This window comes from Brassica napus, chromosome A2 (assembly GCF_020379485.1).
Source record: "Brassica napus cultivar Da-Ae chromosome A2, Da-Ae, whole genome shotgun sequence".
Lineage (NCBI taxonomy): Eukaryota > Viridiplantae > Streptophyta > Magnoliopsida > Brassicales > Brassicaceae > Brassica > Brassica napus.
This window is the reverse complement of record NC_063435.1, coordinates 24,807,772-24,830,178: the sequence shown is the minus strand read 5'-3', so window position 1 is coordinate 24,830,178 and position 22,407 is coordinate 24,807,772. Positions and strand designations below refer to the sequence as shown.

Below are 22,407 nucleotides of genomic sequence, written 5' to 3'. Positions count from 1 at the left end.
GATATAGACAAGAGCCCACGTCACCCAATTCCAAAATAATATTTGCATTTGCTTAAAAGTCAAAAGCAATATATGTAGCAAAAGCAATTTTCTCGACTCTACATATAAATGCAGCCATATATGTCTTGTGTAAGGATGGTAACAATAATTCCAATTCGTTTCTATTTTTGTTTTATAATAGTATTTAAAAATAATGTTTGTTTAAATAATTTTTATTTTTATTTGTTTTGAACAGAAGTTGTTATTCTATATTTATAAAATACCACTTCCATTTTTTTACTCTTTTTGTCATTTTTTCTATTTTTACTCTAAATTTAGAAAAATGCTATTAAAGTATATTATAATAAACATTATTTTTTATTATAGCGTTTTTTCAAAAAAAATAATAAAGAAATATGAATATTTATATTTTTTTAATCTGAAGATATTTGAATTATAGTTTAACTAATCTTCTACAACAGTACACACGATTAATCTGATTCAAAAAAATTTAATGAAATCTAAAATATGATTTTATTTTTGTCTGGTCAAGTAGTATCAACTTTTTTTTTTTTTTTGTCATCGACTTTTACAGACTCATATTGACTCTGTAAAGTAGTATCAACTTAGTTCTTGATATGGTTAGAACCCAAATATTTATAATTTCCAAGATTAATCATGACATTTTTATCCTTAGAACAATATAGTTTTTTGGAACAGTATTGTTAATAATTATTTTATCTTTGCCTATACCAACCTATTTAATTTAGTAAGTTTCTGTATTTTCATATATTCTTACAATGAGTATAGTTTTACTATATATATATTTCTTAAATCCAAAAATATATATCCTACCTTGTATTAATATATTAATAAAAAATATTAATTAATCAAATAAAGTGCTAGGTTTAAAATGTAACTTTGTTTAAAATTAAATATATTAAAAATAAAACAATACTCTTTTCAAAAGAATTGAGATTTACAATTTCTTGTTATACAGGTGAGAGTATAATATCTAAGATGTATTTTGCAGTTAAATTGTGTTTTGCATTCACATTAACAAAATAAATCTTTAATGTAAAAGCTCGAAAGTATTATACATATAATTAGTTATAAAGTTATATTTTCATTAATTTGTTAAAAAGATATAAACAACGTATAAACTAAAGCGGTAAATAAATTTGAAAGAAAAATAACATTTGCTTGTTATGCGGGGAAGATGATGAATCTCGCAATCACCTCTTATTTGAATGCTCTTTCTCTTCAAGGGTGTGAAATGCTACGGAGGTTTCACTCATCTTCAGTGCCGTTGATGTGGTCTAATATTTTACAGTGGCTGCCTAATGCCCACTCGGACTATGGTTAAACTGGCAATTCTTCAAGTATGGCAAGCAGCTATATATGAACTCTGCAAAGAGAGGAACAGACGGTTGCATGATGGTTTGACTTTACCGCCTGTTCATATTCATGAGATACATATCTGATTATCTGAGGGATAAATGATCTGCATTACTGTCCCTTAGCCACCCGCTTGGTCCCCGCCTGCCGCAGTTCTGGTTTGATCCCCCATAATCGCCGGTCTTCCTCTGCTCTCCTCATCTTTTAATCTATCAGTCATGTATTTGATCCATCTTTGTTCTTCTTATATTTTGTAAAATGGTGCTTGCTTGCCTTATATATTAGCTAGCTACGTTCTTTATTAATGAAAATCCTTTAACAAAAAAATAAAATAAAACGATTAAGATTTTGAAACAAGGCAGTTTCCTAGTAGCTTACTCTTACCCACTAGACCATTGGAAACCACGTAACAGTGGTATTATTCGGTATGGACGACCACAAGTTGTTCCGTTGAACTAAGGCCAACTCCAAAAGAACACCAATATACCAAATTTATTATGTTTCATTTAATGATATAGTTCAATTATTTGTTTAATTATTATTATTAATTAGTTCAAATTTGTAAGTAAACATAAGTACACTATATTATTTGTATTTTTAATTATTTTAACATAACTAAAATATTTTTATTTTATTTTCAAGTAAGAAATTACTAATTGATTATTATCATTTTCTTTATATTATAAAAAAATAAAATATCATAGAAATTTTATATTTTATTTAATTTCAAGTAAGAAATCACTAAATGATTATTATCATTTATTTTATAATATATCATTTAATTTATTTATTGTAATATATTTTTATTTTAAAATATTAATTATAATCTTTATTATGAAAAATTAATAATATTACGCTATTGTAAAGAATATTTAAGAGTAAATAATTAAAACTTTATGTAATACTATTAAATTCACCAAACATTAAATAACATTTTTATTTTATAATATTGTTAAACTTGCATTACTAATTAATAATTTTTTATTAAAATAAATATATTATTTTGTTATGTTCTTTCCATAATTAATAGTTTGTAATTTTAATATAATATTTTATTTAAAATAGATAAATAAAAGGTATAATACAGTTAAACCAAAAAATATAAATGTAAACAAATTTTATAAATATAAGATTTCAAAATTAAAAAAAACATAAAATCTAAGTGTGATAAAAAAGTTATTTATCAATTACAAATAATAAAAATATAAAATAATTAAAATTGAAAATACTAAATAATATATTATATTACTGTTGGTGTATTATTCGGTGTTATAGCTGAAAATGGCGAAAAAATATGACACCAAAACTTTAAATTTGGTGTAATTTTAATAATAAATTAGGTATTATAGTTGGAGATGCCTAATACAGAAAAAAATCTCCATCTAATACTAGGAATGGTTTCTTCCATAATACTATTACTTTAATGTTTCGTTAAATAATTAAATTTTATATTTAAAAAAAATAAAAGTTTATAAACTAACATAATGAATATTAAAGCTGTAAAAGTTGACTTTCCAATAAGAATCCGTATCTGTTTTCTCCATTATTTTAAGATACTCAATAATAGCTCACGTGTTCGAGGTGTTATAAGTTTCCGTGTTGGAGTACCATTTTCACTTTCTCCATAGCCAAAGAAAACAAAACAAAAATGGCTATCTCTTTGCTCTGTTTTTGCTTCGTTACTTTCCTTACATTAATCTTTCTCGTTAAAAAGATTAAACAATCAAAATGGAATCTACCTCCAACCCCTCCTACGTTTCCGGTCATCGGAAACCTACACCAAATCGGAGAACTGCCTCACAGGTCACTTCAAAGTCTAGCACAAAGATTCGGACCTGTGATGCTTATTCACTTCGGGTTTGTACCCGTGGTTGTAATCACATCAAAAGAAGCAGCTGAAGAAGTTCTCAGAACTCACGACCTAGACTGTTGCAGCAGGCCTAAGCTCGTGGGGACAAGGCTACTCTCGCGGGACTTTAAGGATGTCGGTTTCACGCCATACGGTGAAGAGTGGAAGGAGCGTCGCAAGTTCGCGGTACGTGAGCTTTTCTGTCTGAAAAAAGTTCAGTCGTTTAGGCATATAAGAGAGGAAGAATGTAACCTTCTTGTCAGAAAACTGTCGGAATCTGCGGTGGATCGAACTCCGGTTGATTTAAGCAAAACCCTTTTCTGGCTGACTGCGAGTATCCTCTTTAGAGTTGCCTTGGGACAGGACTTCCACGAGAGCAAGTTCATCGATAAAGAAGAGATCGAAGAGCTTGTGTTTGAAGCAGAGACTGCCCTAGCTAGTTTCACTTGTTCTGATATTTTCCCTGTTGCTGGACTTGGATGGCTTGTTGACTGGTTCTCTGGTCAACACAAGAGGCTCAACGATGTTTTCTTGAAGCTAGATACTCTGTTTCAGCTTGTGATTGATGACCATATGAATCCTGGAAGAACCAAAAATCATGAAGACATCATCGATGCAATGTTGGATGTGATTCATAAACAAGGCAAAAATGATTCCTTGAAGCTCACGGTAGATCATATCAAGGGCTTTCTCGCGGTAAATCAAGAACTCTCTAGCTTCTTTAAACACATTCACATGGATGTTGTTTAAACTTTAACTTATTTTTATCTTTTTTTAGAATATATTTCTGGCAGGGATAGACACAGGGGCCATCACCATGATATGGGCAATGACTGAGCTCGCTAAAAAACCTAAACTGATGAAAAAAGTTCAAGACGAGATCCGAGACTGCCTTGGCAACAATAAGGAGACAATCACCGAAGAAGATGTCGACAAGGTTCCTTACTTGAAGCTGGTAATAAAAGAAACATTCAGGTTACATCCAGCAGCTCCTCTTATACTCCCTAGGGAAACAATGTCTCACATGAAAGTTCAAGGCTATGATATTCTCCCCAAGACAAGGATCTTGGTCAACACTTGGGCGATAGGAAGAGATCCCAAACTCTGGACGGAACCAGAAGAGTTTAACCCCGAGAGGTTTATTGATAGTCATGTGGATTATAGAGGACAACATTACGAGCTCTTACCATTTGGGTCTGGTCGAAGGATGTGCCCTGGGATGCCCATGGGGATTGCTACTGTTGAGTTGGGACTATTGAACTTGCTTTACTTCTTTGATTGGAGAGTTCCTGATGGAATGACACATAAGGATATCGACACAGAAGAAGCTGGTACTCTTACTACCGTCAAGAAAGTACCTCTCAAACTTGTTCCAGTTCGAGCTATGTGATCAGAACAAACTTTAGACGTTGAAGATGTTATGAATAAACGCATTTTATTATGCAGCTGCTATAAGCATATATGTATGAATATTATTTAATGTTTTACGTTTTTGCTGGTTCCTTGGCCGTTGGAATCAGTGCCGGCCCGGGCCCTGGCAAGAAGCCAAAGAAGCATCTGCTTCCTGCCTTTGAATTTATAAAAATATTTCAGGCTAATTTTACAATGAATGTTACACTAGCCCAACTGGTAAGTATACTTTTGATATGATTCACAGGTGACGGTTTCGATCTTTGCAGCCTGCATTTTCTATTTTTAAATTAAAGTAACTTTTAGTGGCCCAAAATACAATTATTGCTACCAGTCCACTGAAAGTCAGGGCCGCTACTGGTTGGAATATACACATTCAAAAAAAAGGTAACCTGAATATGTGTTGACACATTATACACGTACTAACATTTAGCATATCTTATTACGGTAGACAATATTACAAAATTAATCTTGCAGTATAGATAAGACTTACTTTCAGAAAGAAAACCTAACTATTCGATCTCGAAACATGTGGTTCGAGATGCAGAGTGGGGTTTTGTCCGTATGGGGAGTTAATAAAAGGCGGGGCCATAGACATGGATTTTAGAAGAATTGCCTTTTATTAAAACACCAGATATAAAGATATTAAATCTGGATATTGGTTCGGTTTTAAGTTTTTTTTTTTGGTTTTAAATCTTCTAAAATATAATTATTATTTTAAATTAATATTCAATTTAGTTTATTCGGTTAAAACTTAAAATGTTTGATTTTTTAGTTTTTTTCCAGTAAAAACTAAAAATTAATATTATTTGTTTATTTTCATATTATGAATTTTAGATAGTCATCATGTCGAACCAATAGTTTCATATTATGGTTTCTAAACAGATAATAGTTTAAGAAAAATAAAAGAAAATTATTAAGACAAATCATTACACTTCAATTTGGTCGGTAGTGAAAAAAACATTAAGAAAAAATATTTCAACTTTCAAAAAAATAAATACTTCAGTTGTGGTGAATACTTAATTACAAGGTGCTCACATCAAAGTGCACATGTATGTGTATGTAAAAAGTATATAAAAATAATTGACAAATATATACAGATATTGTTAATTAATATTAAATGGCATTTTTATTCAAAATAATACATGAAAGATAAAATTAATTTAAAATAAAAAAGGCCTTGACATTAGTCATTTTTTCATATAAAGAAAATAAAATTGTATCCGTAAATAAGGGTGGGCACATATCGAATATATGGGTATTTGGAAGCATTCGTGTTGATTCGATCTTTAACCACCTATATATTCGGTGACTCGGATATCCAAAATGTTTTAGAATTTAAAAGAATATCCAATTTGATCCGTAAATAAAATAAAATTTTAAAAATAATTGAAAATTTAATAATAACATTTTATTACAAAAATAAAACATTATTTAACTTTTTAAATTCAGGTACCTGATATAATAATTTTAATTCATAAAAATATTGTAAAACTGATTTAAAGTATAATATATATAATGTATATATATAATTCTTTACATATATGTATATATATGCATATAACATATCGAATTAGATATATGTTCCTAAAAATATTGGTATTTGTGATCTGCTTCTTTTTTGAATATTGTATTTTAGTATTTGATTTGTTTCGTATAGTTACGGATATCCATATTTTTTGGTTCAAATCAAAACGAATAACGAATTGAATCAAAATTTATGAATAAATGCATTCAAACTATAATAGACACGTAGAAGCCTCACAATGATTTGAATATTATTTTGTAACAGAGAAGCATTGATTTGATTCATTATAACGAATCGAATCAAAATTTATGAATATTTTGCTCAACTTTATCTGTAAACAATAAAAATAATATATATATATATATAGTTTGGCTTTTGATTCGTTATATATTTTTATTCGAACCGAAAAATCCAGAGTTTTATTGGAACCATGTATGTGAGTTTTATATTTTAAAAAATCGCAAAGTATATAGTGTGAACACATTTATGAATATAGTATAAACGCGTTAACATACTTATTATCAAATCATTGTGAGACTGACACCTTTCTATTATCGTGTGAATGCATTTATTACAATTGTTATCTTTTAATATAATATAAGGGATGTGGCGGGGATATTAAAACATGTGGAGAAAAAACTACCAAAAAAGATGTATCGCTACTATACGAGTAAACAAGAAGGGAAATTTGAGTGTATAATCAAAAAATCTATATTTCACCAACTAACAGAACATATAACCAAAAAAAATCTATATTTCACCAAATAACAAATGACCCTTTCTCTTCCTATCTTCTTTTACCTTCTTACTATAAAACTAATATATTTTTTTCTAATATAGTCACTCAGCAAATTAACCATAAACAAAAAAGCATATAAATTTTTTTGTCTAAATTTTTCTAATATAGTCACTCAGTAACGAGGGAAGCTCTTCCCCATGAACTTTCAGAGCAACATTATCCCTTGATCCTTAAGGGGGGGGGGGGGGGGGGGGGGGGGGGGGGTTTAGTGATTTTTTAATATTTTTAATTTAGTTAATGGGGTTAAGGATTGTTGTTAAGAAACTCTAATTTTTAGTGGTCCAATGGGAGTTTCTTAATTAGGGGTTCTTAAATTTTTTTTTTTAAAGCTAAAATTTATTTATAAATAAACATATTAAAAGATAACATTTAAAATATAGAATAAAAAAAAACATAAAAATAAAGACGAGTACAATAATCGAGAAAATTTTGAAAGAAACATTTCAAACTCAGTTGTTGTCTTGATCACGTCCAAATTTACTCCACAAATGTTCAACCAAATCAGCTTTGAGCTGTTGATGCATTTGTCTATCACGAATTCTAGTTCGAACACCCATCATATTGGCGATATTTGAAGGTATATCTGTAGAATACGTGAGATCGACCTGTGAAGTTCCGGTGTCTTGTCCTGGGTGGAACTCTGAAACGTTAAAATGCATGTATCCCTCTCTTTCGTCTTCGACTATCATGTTATGGAGTATGATACATGCTCTCATAATCCTCCCAATTTTGTCTTTATCCCAAAAAAGTGCTGGATTTTTAACAATGGCAAAACGAGCTTGCAAGACTCCAAAAGCACGCTCGACATCTTTTCGGACAGCTTCTTGATATTGAGCAAATAAAGCCGCTTTCGGACCTTGTGGCATTGAAATAGATTGGATAAAAGTTGCCCATTTCGGATAAATACCATCGGTGAGATAGTAAGCCAAATGATACTCTCTTCCATTGACAGAGTAAGTAACTTGCGGAGCTTGACCTTGAATGATATCATCAAAAACAGGTGAGCGATCAAGAACATTGATATCATTTAAGGTACCTGGAGGTCCAAAAAACGCATGCCATATCCAAAGATCATACGAAGCGACCGCTTCTAAAACGATTGTGGGTTTTCCTGAACCACGTGAATATTGCCCTTTCCAAGCGGTGGGACAATTCTTCCACTCCCAATGCATACAATCGATGCTCCCTACCATCCCGGGAAATCCACTTTGCTCACCAATATAAAGTAGACGTTGAAGATCAGCCGGTGTTGGTCTTCGTAGATACTCACCGCCGAATAAATTTATTACTCCTTCCACAAAATGTTCCACACATGCTCGAGCGGTAGTTTCACCGTGGCGGAGGTATTCGTCAACAGCATCAGCCGCAGAACCATAGGCCAAAACACGAATGGCGGCTGTACACTTTTGAAGTGCAGAGAGACTAAGCCTTCCGAGAGCATCTTTCTTTTGTCGAAAGTATTCAACTTCATTGGAGAGTCGATGAACAATACGCATGAACAATGACTTGTTCATTCTAAATCGTCGTCGGAAGAGAATTTCGGTATATGTCGGAGTTTCACTGAAATAATCATTCCATAAACGTATATCGCCTTCTTCACGATTCCGTTCGATATGGACTCGTTTTTTCTTTTTTTTCTTGCGACTTCTTGATCACACTCAATGGCTAAATTTTCAAACGTTTGATCGAAATATTGATCAAAATATTGATCGAAATATTCATCAAACGTTTCAGCCTCAACTCCCTCTCCCTCAAAATTGTTATGTGATGAAGAAGCCATATTTGTGATCAAGAGATGGAAGGTATAAAAAAAAAACTTGAGTTTCAAGGAGAGAATTTGGGAGAATGCGTATTAGTAAAGGCCAAACTTTGGGAGAGAATAAGAATTTGTGAGAAGAAGAGAAAAAGAATTTGTGATTCAAAAGCTTTGTGAATGAACCGTTTATATAACAGAAGACATAATATATTACACTCGTGACTATAGGAAAACAACAAACTAGAAAAAGCAAAGATAATATTTACATAATGCGACACACTCATTACTTTGAGAAGCCCACATACACAGCTCGTGACACAAACAAACAAACTTCTCTTCATATCTCTGCATGCTCTTGTCACTGAACGTGACACAAACAGACAAACTTCTCTTCATATCTTTGCATGCTCTTGTGACTGAACGTGACACAAACAGACACTCTCTTCATTTCTCTGCACAAAGAAACAGAAACACATCACATACAACTCATACATTTTTCACAAGAAACAGAAAGACATAGAACACAATCAATTATACAAGAACAGAGAACAGAAGAAACTTTTTTATAATTATATAAGAACAGAAGAAACTTTTTTATAATTACACAATTATACAAACGTGAAACAGAAAGACATACGACACATGCAACTCATACATTTTTCAGCTTAAACTAACATACATAATTAGGGCGACTTAAAGACAACATGAAACCTTGATGACAAACAGAACATGAAACCTAGAAAAACAGAACAAGTGGCACTAAATACTGAGCATCTCCGTTAGTAACTTCTGCTTTAGAGCTTCTTCAGCTTCAGAAAGTGAATCTTTTTTGGAAATGAGACTGTCAAGCAAAGACATCTTCGAAACTCTCTCCTTAACCGCCAAATCTCTCTCCTTTACCGCCAAATCTTTCTCCTTAACCGCCAAATCTTTCTCCTTAATAGAACACATGGTCTGAAAGTGAGTGACAGCCTGGTGATCCCCTAAACTTCTCTTACCAGCTGCTCCTTTCGCAGCCTTAACACCAGGAGGACGGTTCGTTGGTGAAGCTCCGAGATTGGAAGTTGCTTGAGAGCTTTCAGATTGTGCTCCATCGTCATGCTTTCTCTTCTTTCCGCCTCCATCAAGCTTGGATGAAGCAATTTCACACCATTTCTGGTCATTCCTGAGCTCCTCCCAAGCATGGTGAAGATTAAATTTAATCTTGTGATCATTGTAGAAGATTTCGTGTGCCAGTTTAACAGTATCAGCCTCGTTCTGGCCACTTGTTTTCTGCCTTGTTGCCGCGGCATAAGCCCCACAAAACTTACACACAAGATCATTCATCTTCTGCCACCTTTGCTTGCACTGAATGGGCTCTCGGGTTTCTCCTCTTTCCAACTTCGGACTTGCTGCAAAGTACACTGCAATGCGCTGCCAGAATGCACCTGCTTTTTGCTCATTGCCCACCACAGGGTCTTTGCTTGTGTTTAGCCAAGCGCTAATGAGCACAAGATCATCAGTGACTGTCCATTTCTTTCTTTCTCTACGCTCTGTCGTTGAGACTTCACAGAAGCTTGAAGTTTGCCGCGGGAGTTGTGATGATCCATGTGAGAAACTTGCATACGGATAGGTTTCAGGAAAGTCAGTATCTTGTTGACTGTTCAACAGATCAACAAAATTGGATGTCTGACTAAATTGATTACTAGAATCCATATCCTAGTATGTGAGAGAAGAGATGAAGCAGAAGAAATGAGTTTCAAGATGAAAAGAAAGAGAGAAAGGAGCGGTTTAAATACAGGAAAAGAGGAGAGAAAGCAGAAGAAATATGTTTCAAGATGAAAAGAAAGAGAAGAAGACTTGAGAGCTTTCATTCTAGTTGAGTAGAGATGATTAGACATGTATCTAACAAATTTATTATCTACCACACAGTTATAACACGCATTCATCAGAGTTAAACTACCTAACACAAGCATTCATCACACCCCATTAATCGGAAGCATTCATCACAACCATAACCTAACTCTAACCAGCATTTATTATCCTAAGAACTATGCAGAGGAAAGCAATTAAGAAAAAGTTAAGTGGCAGCACACTTACCTAACCAAAAGTCTCAAGTAGTCAGATCATTCTGATCTTTGCGTCCTCACTCTGATCTTTGCCTCCTCACATGATTCTCCTACGCAAACCAAGCAAACCAAGTCCACTCTGATCTTCAGTATTAGTTTGAAGATTAACTAACAATCTCATTGTATCCTAATGACTTTTTAACTAAACAATCAGACAAAACATACTAAACATTTAAGTAGCCTACAAAGTTCGATCAAAGGCTACATCTTTATAATGATACACAAAACTTATAACCGTAATCACCATTCATTAACTTAACTACTATCACATGCATTCATGAATTGAAACGAGAAGGATGTAATTAGTTGGGAACTTATCTCCACGTTGAAGAGATCGTTGGCCAGAGCTGAAAGACCAACGGAGGAGGCGCCGTCAACACGGACAGAGTCGTCGACACTCACATGAAGGCGGAGGAATCTCCGTGAGGAGCCAGAGAGACGTCGTCGGTCTTCGGTTTCTATCCTTGATCTGACGGAGAAGATGAGAGAAGTGCGACGAGACTCCGTGAGGATCACCTGACTCGTCTTCGGATTCGATCGTCGGTTTCGGCGGAGAAGGCGGAGGAATCTCCGTGAGGAGCCAGAGAGACGTCGTCGGTCTTCGGTTTTGATCCTTGATCTGACGGAGAAGACGACAGAAGTGCGACGAGACTCCGTGAGGACCACGTGACTCATCCTCGGTTTTGATCGTCGGTTTTGGCGGAGAAGGCGGAGGAATCTCCGTGAGGAGCCAGAGAGACGTCGTCGGTCTTCGGTCTCGATCCTTGATCCGATGGAGAAGACGAGCGAAGTGGGACGAGACAGAGAGACGTCGTCGATTTGGGTCTCTCTCTTGACGGAGAAAACAAAGACCACGAGAAAGAATGCAAAAAAAAAACAAAAGAAAGAAAGAAAAGAAAAAGAAAAATATAAATTCAGTCCTCTGATTTATTGACACGTGGTTTGAAACCCACCAAATAATCGATCACAAAAAACCTAAACTAAGGATCGCTAATAACCTTTCTAATTACTTTTCATTTAATTAAATCACTCTTTTTGTTTAGAAACCCCACTAAAGTCCGCGATAAAGATGGTCTCATAGTATAACATAACAATATCAGTATAAAAACAAATAAACTTTAAATAAAGATATATCATCCAATCACTGCAGGACAACGTACAAGAAACGTCTCTGACAGCCTTTGTAACGTCTCTAGATAAATAGACAGTTCTCTTCTCTCACTTCTTGTTTTTCTTCTCGTTTTCCTTTTTCTATTTATTTCCTTCTAAAATGTTGAGAAATATGGATGAGAGACGTACCACTGCAGGTGCTCTAAATCTTTCTTCTCACAACCACAAAAGTTGTATCACGGTTTATTTTCTTTTACCAAGACAATACATAGCAGTAAAACATTCAGATATCCAAACAATAGGAAGCATGGCTTTTTTCGACCCCCACTATTCGTGTTGTTCATTTTTAAACCCAAACAAAACATCTTATATATTAAAACAGAAGTCACAACCTTGATTCATGTGTGATTTTTTAAAAAATGGACCTAATGGACCTATTACTAGAAATTCATGTTACATTTAATATCTAATCCTATCATTTAAATTTTGGGCTTACCAAAAAATTTTATTGGGCTATCAATAATTGGATTTAAACAATAGATGATCCATTGGATTTATAAATATTATAAATTAGATAAATATAATTTAATGTTGTAATACTATACCTCTATATGTTAAATATTTAAATATTTGTTGATGTTAACTTTTAAAATTATAAAGATTTTTTTTAATAACAAAAATTATAGTATCTAACAATGATTAATCTTTACTACCTTAAACCAATGAAAACAAATTTTAAACTATATAGTTTATTTTAAAAATTAAAAAAAAAACTAAAATTTAATTATTTACTCGATAAGATAAATCTATGAAGCGAAAAGTTTAATTCAAAAAAAAAAACTTTCTAAATTTGGGAAATGTTACAATATCTTTGAATATGACGATAAAATAATATTTTACTAATCTTTATATATATAGTTACGATTTTAATAATGAAATAATAATCCGATAAATATATATATAGAAGAAGATACAAATACATGTGAAAGTTTGAAACAATCTATTCAATGAAAAAATATACAGTAAACTTATTGTATTTTAAAACTTGATAGACACATATATATTATAATATATACCAATTTATAATTGAAAACAAATTATTTATATAAAAATAAATGAAAATAAAAGCCCGCGCGGTTGCGCGGGTTAAGATCTAGTAAGTGCTAAAACAAATCTAAACTAAAAATTAATTTAAATTCTAGTCCCGAAATTATATCCGTAGCATCAAAATATACCTTAACTAACTTATCATAAGTCAAAAGTTAAATGAATCTTAGTCAGGTAATACGTGGCATTAGATTTATCAAGCAAAATGAGAAATGACGTCGTTTTGATTCATTAGTCAAAACGTCATCGTTTTAAATTGGAGAAAAAAATAAAAATTAAAAGTTCGAACACTTTCTTCTTCGACGACACTCGATTCTCTCAAGCCAAAAACTTGAAAACACAGAAACTTGAAAAAACCAAGAGCTTTCACTTAGATAGCGAGTGTTAAGGGAGTTGAAGGAGAGTTTCGAACGTTAATGTATATTTGAAACTTAAAGTTAATGTATATCAATACTTTTGAAACTCTCCTTCAACTCCCGGACACTCTGCGGTAATGTATATTTGATTAATTGAACATAAATTTACTATTCATTTAAAATAAAATTTTATTTACTTTGGCTGTTCTCTTTAAGAAATATTTATTATGATTTTTTGGACAAACAAAACTTGCATTAAACTTAAAAAGTTCTAACTCCATTAAAGGAGGATACAACAAACTACAAAGAGCCAAACCAACCAAAGTCTTGAACAACAAATTAGACAAGCAAAAAGTAAAGCTTAAACAACAAACATTCAAACAGACGCTTACAGTAAAGGTGAACTCACAAGTTCAACCAACAAAGTATTATGATATTTCTTAGTATTAATTTGGTTGATCAAGAAAATGCATGCATATATATATCGTCAGTATATTTAAAAAGATTACTAAACATGACATTGTGTTTTTAACTTTAATATATGAAAAACGAATTGAGAGATATGTGAATGTCTACATTTTTCGTAAGTTTGTAAATAATTTGTCTTTACCAAGTCATAACCATCACTGTATGCTTTATTATAACCATCATTGTATGTAGTTTCTGTTTTCTTCTTATAAAGAAACTTCTTTTATTTTCTATCTATTGAATTATTTTGCCTAACAAATTTATTTTTCTGCATTAAAAAAATTAGATTATGATCCACGTTTTCAAAAAGCAAAATTATATTTTATCATAATTTTGATTTTTAATATATAATTAATTTTAGATAATATGTAGTTGTAAGTTCCAAAATAAAAATCAAAAGAATGTAGTTTAGATATAAAAGTTTAACATATGTTAACAATTTATTTTCTTATAACAATATTCTCTATTTTACAAATTTTTAATCCGTTCTAGTGGTGGATGGTACTAATCAGTTTAAATGCAAATAATATTTTTAAAAATAAAATAGGTTAAACTTCTAATTTAATATAATTTCCATATTTAATTTCATATAATATTTCTAGTTTACTATATACAATATAGACTATAGCTATAAAACTTATAAAAACATCGAATTTCATTTTTTGGTTTAAATAAAATCCCAGTTATTATTAATTTGTACTAATAGTGTATTATTAATTTGTACAATGGACCATGTTCATATGCACTCTTGGCACATGGACAAAGCCGGGACTAAATGTGATTACTGTTGACAAATAACCATTGGTAATTTGTTTGCTCAACTTTTGACATAGCTTTATAGTATACGAAATCATGAAAAAGGAGATAGAAATTCGAATTTTTTCTTTTCAAAATAGTTACACTTGATGTAAAGCAAAGAATTTTTTCTTTTTGAATTAAATTTAACATTCAATTCAAAAAAAAAAAAAAATCATGAAGACATTCAATACAAACTAATTACAACGAGTACACTTAGAGTACCTTTATCCCTAAATCCATTAAAGGTTTTTTAATTTTTTTTCTTCTGATTAAAAAAAACAAATTAAAAAGCGCACTAATCGTAGATTGTCAAGTGTTGGTGGAACCCGCAAACAGTGCAAAAACCACACAACACAGTCTCTTATTTTGCACACATAACACACCATTTTTTCTAAACCGTGAGTCCTTCCTTAAGAGACGCTCAAAAGAGAGCGATAAAGATGCTCTTACTACAAAATTTAATAAGGTAAAGCTAAATGTGGCGCTAGTTCAAACTAGATATATACATGTTTGCGGTAAAAGACAAAAAAGGGTTAGATGAACTAACGTTTCAATGGGTTTCGGTTGCGTTAGATTGACTTGGTATTTCTGCAGGTATTATGATTGTAAGACAATATCTCTTAGCAACTTTAGTATTTCAAGCTTGTCTTGCAAGAAAGATCTAGTTTGAAACCTATATATCCCTCAATTTAAAGTTTATAAAATTATTAACTAGTCTTTTTTTTGCTAAAATTTAGAACTAGACTTTTCTAGAAACACTTTCCTACAAAATTACGAGTTTCTTTCTTGTGGGTTATTAATTTAACTTCTCGGGTTTTTCACGGATTAGAGAGAACAAATAAATCATGATAATTTGATAGAATTTTAAGCTCATTTATATCGAGGCTATTGATTGAACTTATCAAGGCCAAAACTAAGAGACAAAGCTGATATACAAACACGACAAATTTACATCAAGAGACAAAGCCTCAGTTAATCCACAAGCTTCATAGAAATTGCAGTTTCTGCTAAGGGGTTCTCCCTGAAAACAGGGTCTCAGCTCCACTGCACCTCGCAAAATTGGATTTCCTCATCGGCAACAATAAAATAATTAATCAAGAATATATTTTTTTTTTAAAAAGCTCAGAATTTATATACAGCTTCTTCTATCAAGAATTTTCTGAAGCAGAACTGGCGTAAAGCTGTTAAGATTTAATCATCACTGCCACACAAAAACAAAACATATAAATATACCAGAAGACAGGTAACACTGTGAACATTAAAGAGATATATAAACACAGTGCTGTTTAAATTCTGGCCAGATTAATCTTTGCTCCGGAAACTTGAACATCTCTCACTTTTATAATCTAAGAGAGTTCACCATTATGAAGCACATTCTAACGATTGTATTCGTATCTACAAGATGAATCGAATTCAAATAAAAGTAAAATTACGACAGATGAAGAAGAAGATAGAATGTCGACGGCTATGGAGCGGGTTTGAAAATTTAGGGCTTATAGGGTCTTTGTTTTATAGAGAGAAACAGGCCTATTTTGACTGCGGCTCATATTCTTAGAGGTCCATCATTAAAGTTTGGGCCGCTTTTTATTAGAATTGTTTTGTTTGGTAAACGAAACAGATCCGATCCAAAACTAAAATGCACTACAGACGAAAGAAAGTTTCCCTTTGGCTTTTGGTTGTAACTGGATGTTAATAAAAGGGCAATTGTCAATAATAGCACCTTTTGAAGTTTATGTCTCTAAAATAGCACTAGAAGGAGAAAGTCACAAAAATGACATTCATTAAAGGGTAAAATATCTCTAATACCCTTGGTTTAAAATTAAATAAACAAACAAAAATAAATAAAAATAAATAAAATAAAAATTAAAAAAATGAAAAAAAGATTTTTTTTTTATAGTTTCAGATTATATGTTTTCAGATTCGAAATTTTTACAAATTTTTTTTCGAAATTTTTTTTTTTATTATTTTTTTTTTCAAATTTTCTTTTTATAATTTAAAAATACTTTTTAAAACTGTTTTTAAAATTTTTATTTTTTATTTTAATATTTTTTTTTATAAAATTTTAAACCCTAATTCTAAAACCTCACCCCTTAACTCTAAACCCTAAGGTTTGGATTAATTAACCCAAGTTGTATAAGTGTATATTTACCTCTTTAATGAAACCTATTTTTGTGACTTTGAACCTTGAGTGCTACTTTGGGAACATAAACTTGGTTTGGTGCTATCCTAGTCTTTTTCTCTTAATAAAAAGAATAAGTAGAATTACAGGAACGATAATTAGTGGAATTCAATGGAATGGAATATTTGTTCCAGAACTATTTTTACGTGGAATGGTTTTTCAAAAGAATATTGATATATTTTTTGGAATGGAAAGGAATAATATGGAATGAGATGGAATAGTCATTCCTTTTTTTCATTGCAACTGGTGAATATTTTATGGAATAAGAAGGAATTAAGCATTCATGAAGTTTCTGTTCCAAAAAAATGCATTCCAATTGCACCAGCCTTTTTGTTATTTTCCAAATCATAAGTGAAAAATCATTACATGGGAAACATTTCCTATTTAATTTTTACTTAAATTTGATAACTTTTTCTTTGTAAATAATTTTACGTAATTGTGAAATCCACTCAAAATAGTTTTTATGAGCTAGAATTTCAATAAATAATAAAAATAATAATGAAAAGGCCATGTCAATCTCCTAAATTTTGGTTGACCTCTTAGAGCATGATTAATTAGGGTTCTTAATTTAAGATTTTTAACTCATGATTTGACATTTTCTTTTTATATTTTTTGACTAAAAATCAGCTCTTATATCTTTTATTTAAAAGACGGTTCTTATCTTTTCTTTGTTAAAAGCTACGAAACGGTTCTTAGCTGAAGCTAAAAACCTTATCCTAAGAACCCGGAGTTAATCATAGTCTTACTTAATCCGTCGTGGAATATTCTTGGTGCCATTCCAAAAAAATGTTTTTACTAAATTTCTATTTTTGTATTTGTTCACCCGAAACTTTTAATAATCAAACTAGATTTTGATCTGCCCTTCGAAGGGCGGGTATATTTTTTGTTTTAATTTTATAAAAAAAAATTAATTTTTATATTTGTGTATTCTTTGTTATCATATTGGTGTATAATCAAAATTTATTTTATAAAATAATAGCAATTTAAAAGTTGATCCAACATACGTTCGGTTCTTTGTAAATATATTCCGTGTTCCCGTTTTTTTTGTAATCATATTGTATGCTCTAGAATTTGACCCGTATTTATACTGTTGGTTTGTAATTTTTTTATTTTTATGTTTCTATAAATATGTTTCTAGAAAATTAATTTATGTCTAACTGTTTATTCATTTTATTTAAGAAGCTTCTTATTATTCTCTTTATATAATTGTATCTAATTTATTTAACCAATATTAGGGAGATTATCAATAAATGTTACATATTTATAGAAACATTAAAAAAAAATTACAAACCAACATTACATCCACGGATCAAAATCTAAAACATATAATATGACTACAAAGAAATAGGTGGATCAACTTTTAAATTGCTATTATTATATAAATTATATTTTGATTAAAATTTATACACAAATATGGTTACAAAGAATACACAAATATAATTTTTTGTTAAATATCATTTTTGCCAACAAATTTTTAATTAAAGGCCCAAATGATGAAAAAAGAAAGAAAATACATATGGTGCAAGACAAATAAAAGTAAACCAAAAAATCTAATCTATTAAAACAGAGTCCTATTTTTTATCTACTGTTAACAAGTCATACTAGGACCATCTAAAAATTTTACATATTTCATTATGTACATTAATAATAAAACAAATATAAATATAAATTTATTTTTAAATATAACAAATTCTTTTGGGAAAGAATCTAATAAAATCTTACCAACCTTCTAAATATTTTTATTAAATAACACTTAATTAATTTCGTAAATACTAATATAACTTTATAATTCAATGTTAATTAAAAATTTATTATAAAACAAGAAAATAAAATTCTATACTATTTTATATATATATTAATTATATTATGTATTATATTAAAATAGAAGTACTATATGAATTAAATATGGGTAAATTTATCTATTTTATTTTTAAAATAGTTTCATTTAAATAAATTATCACTCATCATCAAAATGTGTTAAAATTCGTAAACTATATTATATTTTTTAGAAAAATAAATTTATAAACATAAATTCATTAACATAGGTTAAACTTTTATATCTACAACTACATATTATTTTATTCTTTTATTTTGAAACTCTCAACAATATATTGTTTAAAAAATAATAATATACAAAAATATAATAGTTTATAACTAACCTTTAGTTCATATACTATTTAAAAATATGTTATTATAAAACTATGAAATTTTAATTATTCATTCAAAATATTAATGACAAATCAAATTTTAATTTAATATTTATATTAATTATAAACATATTCTGAGAGATGTATAAAAATCTTACCGAAATTAAAATTATTTATATAGAATAATGTATTAATTTAGTAACAAAACAATTTCAAAAATCATATAATCTCCCACCTCAAATATAGTTGTGTAATTTTCCAAAAAAATTTGACAAAATTTAAAATTTAAAAAATAAGCATGCAAACTTAAAATGATAATGTTTTAAATTTTTCAAAAAGTATAATCATAGATAATAAAGAATAACTTCTTGAAATGTAACACGGAAAAACACACTATGTTATAAAAATTAAAGTAATCTAATATTTTGAAGTCTTAATTTAATAACAAAAAAAAAAAAATTCATAACATTCAAAAAATATTCAATATCAATAAAATTTCCTAAAATAATATGATGGATGCTACCATGTATACAATTTACTAAAATAATAGGTTTATATTCACAATATGTAACACTAAAATTAAAATTATATATGTTTATAATAAATCAAAAGTATACATTCATAAAATAAAAAATATCCGCACGAAAGTGCGGGTCAAAATCTAGTATAAATTATAGTGGAGTACACTGTACACGTCAATTGTTGCAGTTATATTCAGAATAATTAGGACAGTTTCATTTCACAAGCTTACCTCATTATTATACGAAGAAAAAGTGATAACTGTCGTTGGTAGATAAAATTAGAACGTGTTAGTGCTTTGATATAATTAGATGCAGTTATATAAAAATTAGTTTTTTTTAATTGGACTCTACTTTTATCGATTGGTCACACTGCTGTTTTAATAGAATATACTAGATTTTGACCCGCGCTTAAGAAGCGCGGGTATTTTTTTGGTGACCGTAAACTCAAATATTAAATGAATTTATATTTATTATTAGATATCTAAAATATTTAAAAGATGTTCTATTATTATTATTTCAGTCCGGTACAATGTTTTCATTGAGTTTTCATATCTGAATCAGACTTGTGGTCGAACCGTAAGATCTAGTAACTCATATATAGTGGGATAGAATATAATAAAATGAATACAGTAAAAGTATTTGAAAATCAAAGAGACCGTTATTAACCCACTGAGAAAAATATAATTTGTTTTTTGTTTTATAAATTTTTGATATATTAATATATATTTGACTTGTATAAGAAATTTTTTTTAACAAATATTGTTAAGTTTATTTATAAATATATTAATTATCAATGTACCAAAATAGTGAAGCAAGTATTATTTTTTTTCCTTTTTTAATTTTCTATCAAACTATTATCAATTTTTTTTTTAAAAAGAATCAATTTGTGACAGATATTTTATTATTAGAAATCCATACAATTTAAATAATGTTACATTTATATGTATTTATGTATAAAATGGTCTTCATAATTTGGGATTTTGTAAAAAAATGGTCTAAAGTTAATTTGGTTAATTTTTTTTTCTGTAACAAAAGTTAATTGGATTTATAATTTTCTTTTCTGAATGGGTTGTATCAGTTAAATTATATTTTTTAAGTTAAACGCTCAAAGCTCAATTAAAAATATTTATTTTGCTGATAACAAAGTGAGATTAAATAGGGATAACATATAATATATAAAAAAGACCAAAAAACTAAAAAAAAGGAAAGGTCCAAACAACTTTTTAAGTAGATTTATTAAAACTCCTTCCCTTTTAATAGTATTGATTATACCTAACACCTTAAAGTGATTTTCAATTATAATTGGATTCCATGATATTTTTAAGACCCAATATATCCAAATCAGCCTAAAATGCCTTCAGGGTTATTTCCATGCAATTCAGATATGATTTCATGTTTCATAATCCTTTTAAAAGAAAACTAGATTTTGACCCGCGTTTAAAAAACGCGGGTTTGTTTTCGAAATTAAATATATTTTAAACGAATTTCAATATAAGATAATGGATAAATATTAGCATATTTATCCAAAAGCACGAACTAAAACATACCAAACTGAAAAAACCAAAGCTGAATTGGATTTCATAAACTGAGTAGATCATATATTTATGGAACTGAAAATTTGAAACTGGTCCAGTTTCCAACTTTGTTACCAAACCAAAAACCAAAATAATTCAACTGAGACCTAACCAAACTTTGTAAATACATGAACGGTTTCTATATTTATAGAATCAAAACACCAAAAACTAAAATACTCAAACTAAAACCAAATGATGAGGACTAATAGTGCATCACATTTAAATGGTGTGAAGAAAGTATACAAATTATTTAACTCCTTTTAGTAGGGTACATATGTGGTTTATATACAAATTAAGATATAAGCAATGGCTTTCAAGTCTGATTCGGACCTACAGTCGAACTGGTAAACCTGATGGATATATAAATCCAGAATAGCTTATGTTCTTCATGTAATATTCTATTAGAGTTTCTATCAACTCATATGTTTCCATAAAATTTGAATTTAATAAAAATTTATTAATTTAAAAACTTATTAACCCAAAAACTGCTATTAACCAGTGAACTGACACCGGTTGACTTGCTAAAAACCTAGAAATTTTTTATAGTATTTCTTTAAAAAAAATTGATTAAATTTCTCATATAATAAATTGTATTTTTGTTATTCATTTGTAATGATCAGTAATATTAATATACATTGTATATATATCATCCATGTAGTAATGTTAAAGGGGCAACTTAAAACCAATCGACAATAATAGTTTTATAAACATTGAACAACGAACATAACTATTACTAATGTTTCATGATATTTATATATATATATATATCAAATTTACGTATGAAGTATTTCATAGAGTAACTTTTATAATTAAATACTATTCAGATTCATGTTCACATGAGTATTTCACTATTTATTAGTGTTACAATCAGTATATATTTAAAATGTGTCTAGAACAAATTTTTTTATATAGTAAGTATAATAATATAGAAGAAAGTGGATATAGCAAGATGGAAACTATCGACATATGATTAAAATATATTTGATTTGCTTAGTTATAATTTCCGGTTGATTGCAGGAGAAAATATAAGGTATGAAACATTTATTGATATTTTATAATTAGGTTAATTTATTATATGGTCCAATAATTAATTAAGTAGGTGCAACAAGTTTTTTTAAATAAATTTTTTAGGAATGTTTCCCGTATTGATTAAAGCTAAGCACATCTAATCTAACATCAGAAAAGAAGTTTAAAGGCTGCAGTCAACGATCACTATCAACTTAGTCAAGCGCAATACGAAAGGTGAAGATTTCACCACGTGTCGAAACCCCGTCAATCAGAGAGATAGATACAGGATATGATCATCACTAGCACAGAGTC

General features: G+C 29.6%; 2 protein-coding genes, 2 long non-coding RNA genes and 3 other non-coding genes across 7 annotated transcripts; 1 reads left to right on the top strand and 6 right to left on the bottom strand.

Annotated features, from left to right (window-relative positions):
- Positions 1 to 307: 307 nt before the first annotated feature.
- LOC125580253 lies at positions 308 to 2,893 on the bottom strand. Its single transcript, XR_007318017.1, has 2 exons — positions 1,762 to 2,893; positions 308 to 1,690 (listed from the first exon to the last, which is right to left on the bottom strand). It is a non-coding gene; the product is annotated as an uncharacterized LOC125580253 (long non-coding RNA).
- Positions 2,894 to 2,971: 78 nt separating this feature from the next.
- LOC106437474 (cytochrome P450 71B19) lies at positions 2,972 to 4,728 on the top strand. Its single transcript, XM_013878368.3, has 2 exons — positions 2,972 to 3,922; positions 4,005 to 4,728. Exons 1-2 carry the CDS (start codon positions 3,026 to 3,028, stop codon positions 4,614 to 4,616), a joined length of 1,509 nt encoding a protein of 502 aa, XP_013733822.2. The 5' UTR covers positions 2,972 to 3,025; the 3' UTR covers positions 4,617 to 4,728.
- Positions 4,729 to 7,275: 2,547 nt separating this feature from the next.
- On the bottom strand, positions 7,276 to 8,766 carry LOC125580246. Its single transcript, XM_048744495.1, has one exon. It carries the CDS (start codon positions 8,475 to 8,477, stop codon positions 7,413 to 7,415), a length of 1,065 nt encoding a protein of 354 aa, XP_048600452.1. The 5' UTR covers positions 8,478 to 8,766; the 3' UTR covers positions 7,276 to 7,412.
- Positions 8,767 to 8,889: 123 nt separating this feature from the next.
- LOC111198302 lies at positions 8,890 to 12,109 on the bottom strand. Its single transcript, XR_007318013.1, has 2 exons — positions 10,799 to 12,109; positions 8,890 to 9,171 (listed from the first exon to the last, which is right to left on the bottom strand). It is a non-coding gene; the product is annotated as an uncharacterized LOC111198302 (long non-coding RNA).
- A 3,522-nt stretch (positions 12,110 to 15,631) lies between these two features.
- On the bottom strand, positions 15,632 to 15,743 carry LOC125589597. Its single transcript, XR_007325769.1, has one exon. It is a non-coding gene; the product is annotated as a small nucleolar RNA Z278 (small nucleolar RNA).
- Positions 15,744 to 15,781: 38 nt separating this feature from the next.
- LOC125589584 lies at positions 15,782 to 15,876 on the bottom strand. The gene has a single exon (XR_007325757.1). It is a non-coding gene; the product is annotated as a small nucleolar RNA Z223 (small nucleolar RNA).
- Positions 15,877 to 15,891: 15 nt separating this feature from the next.
- LOC125589657 lies at positions 15,892 to 16,040 on the bottom strand. Its single transcript, XR_007325826.1, has one exon. It is a non-coding gene; the product is annotated as a small nucleolar RNA snoR137 (small nucleolar RNA).
- Positions 16,041 to 22,407: the final 6,367 nt, after the last annotated feature.

Excerpts from the sequence above, each read along its gene's own strand:
- LOC125580246 (XM_048744495.1), bottom strand. The coding sequence starts at position 8,477 with ATGAACAAGTCATTGTTCATGCGTATTGTTCATCGACTCTCCAATGAA.
- LOC106437474 (XM_013878368.3), top strand. The coding sequence starts at position 3,026 with ATGGCTATCTCTTTGCTCTGTTTTTGCTTCGTTACTTTCCTTACATTA. Across the intron at positions 3,923-4,004 it reads ATATCAAGGGCTTTCTCGCG|AATATATTTCTGGCAGGGAT; the intron begins GTAAATCAAGAA and ends ATCTTTTTTTAG.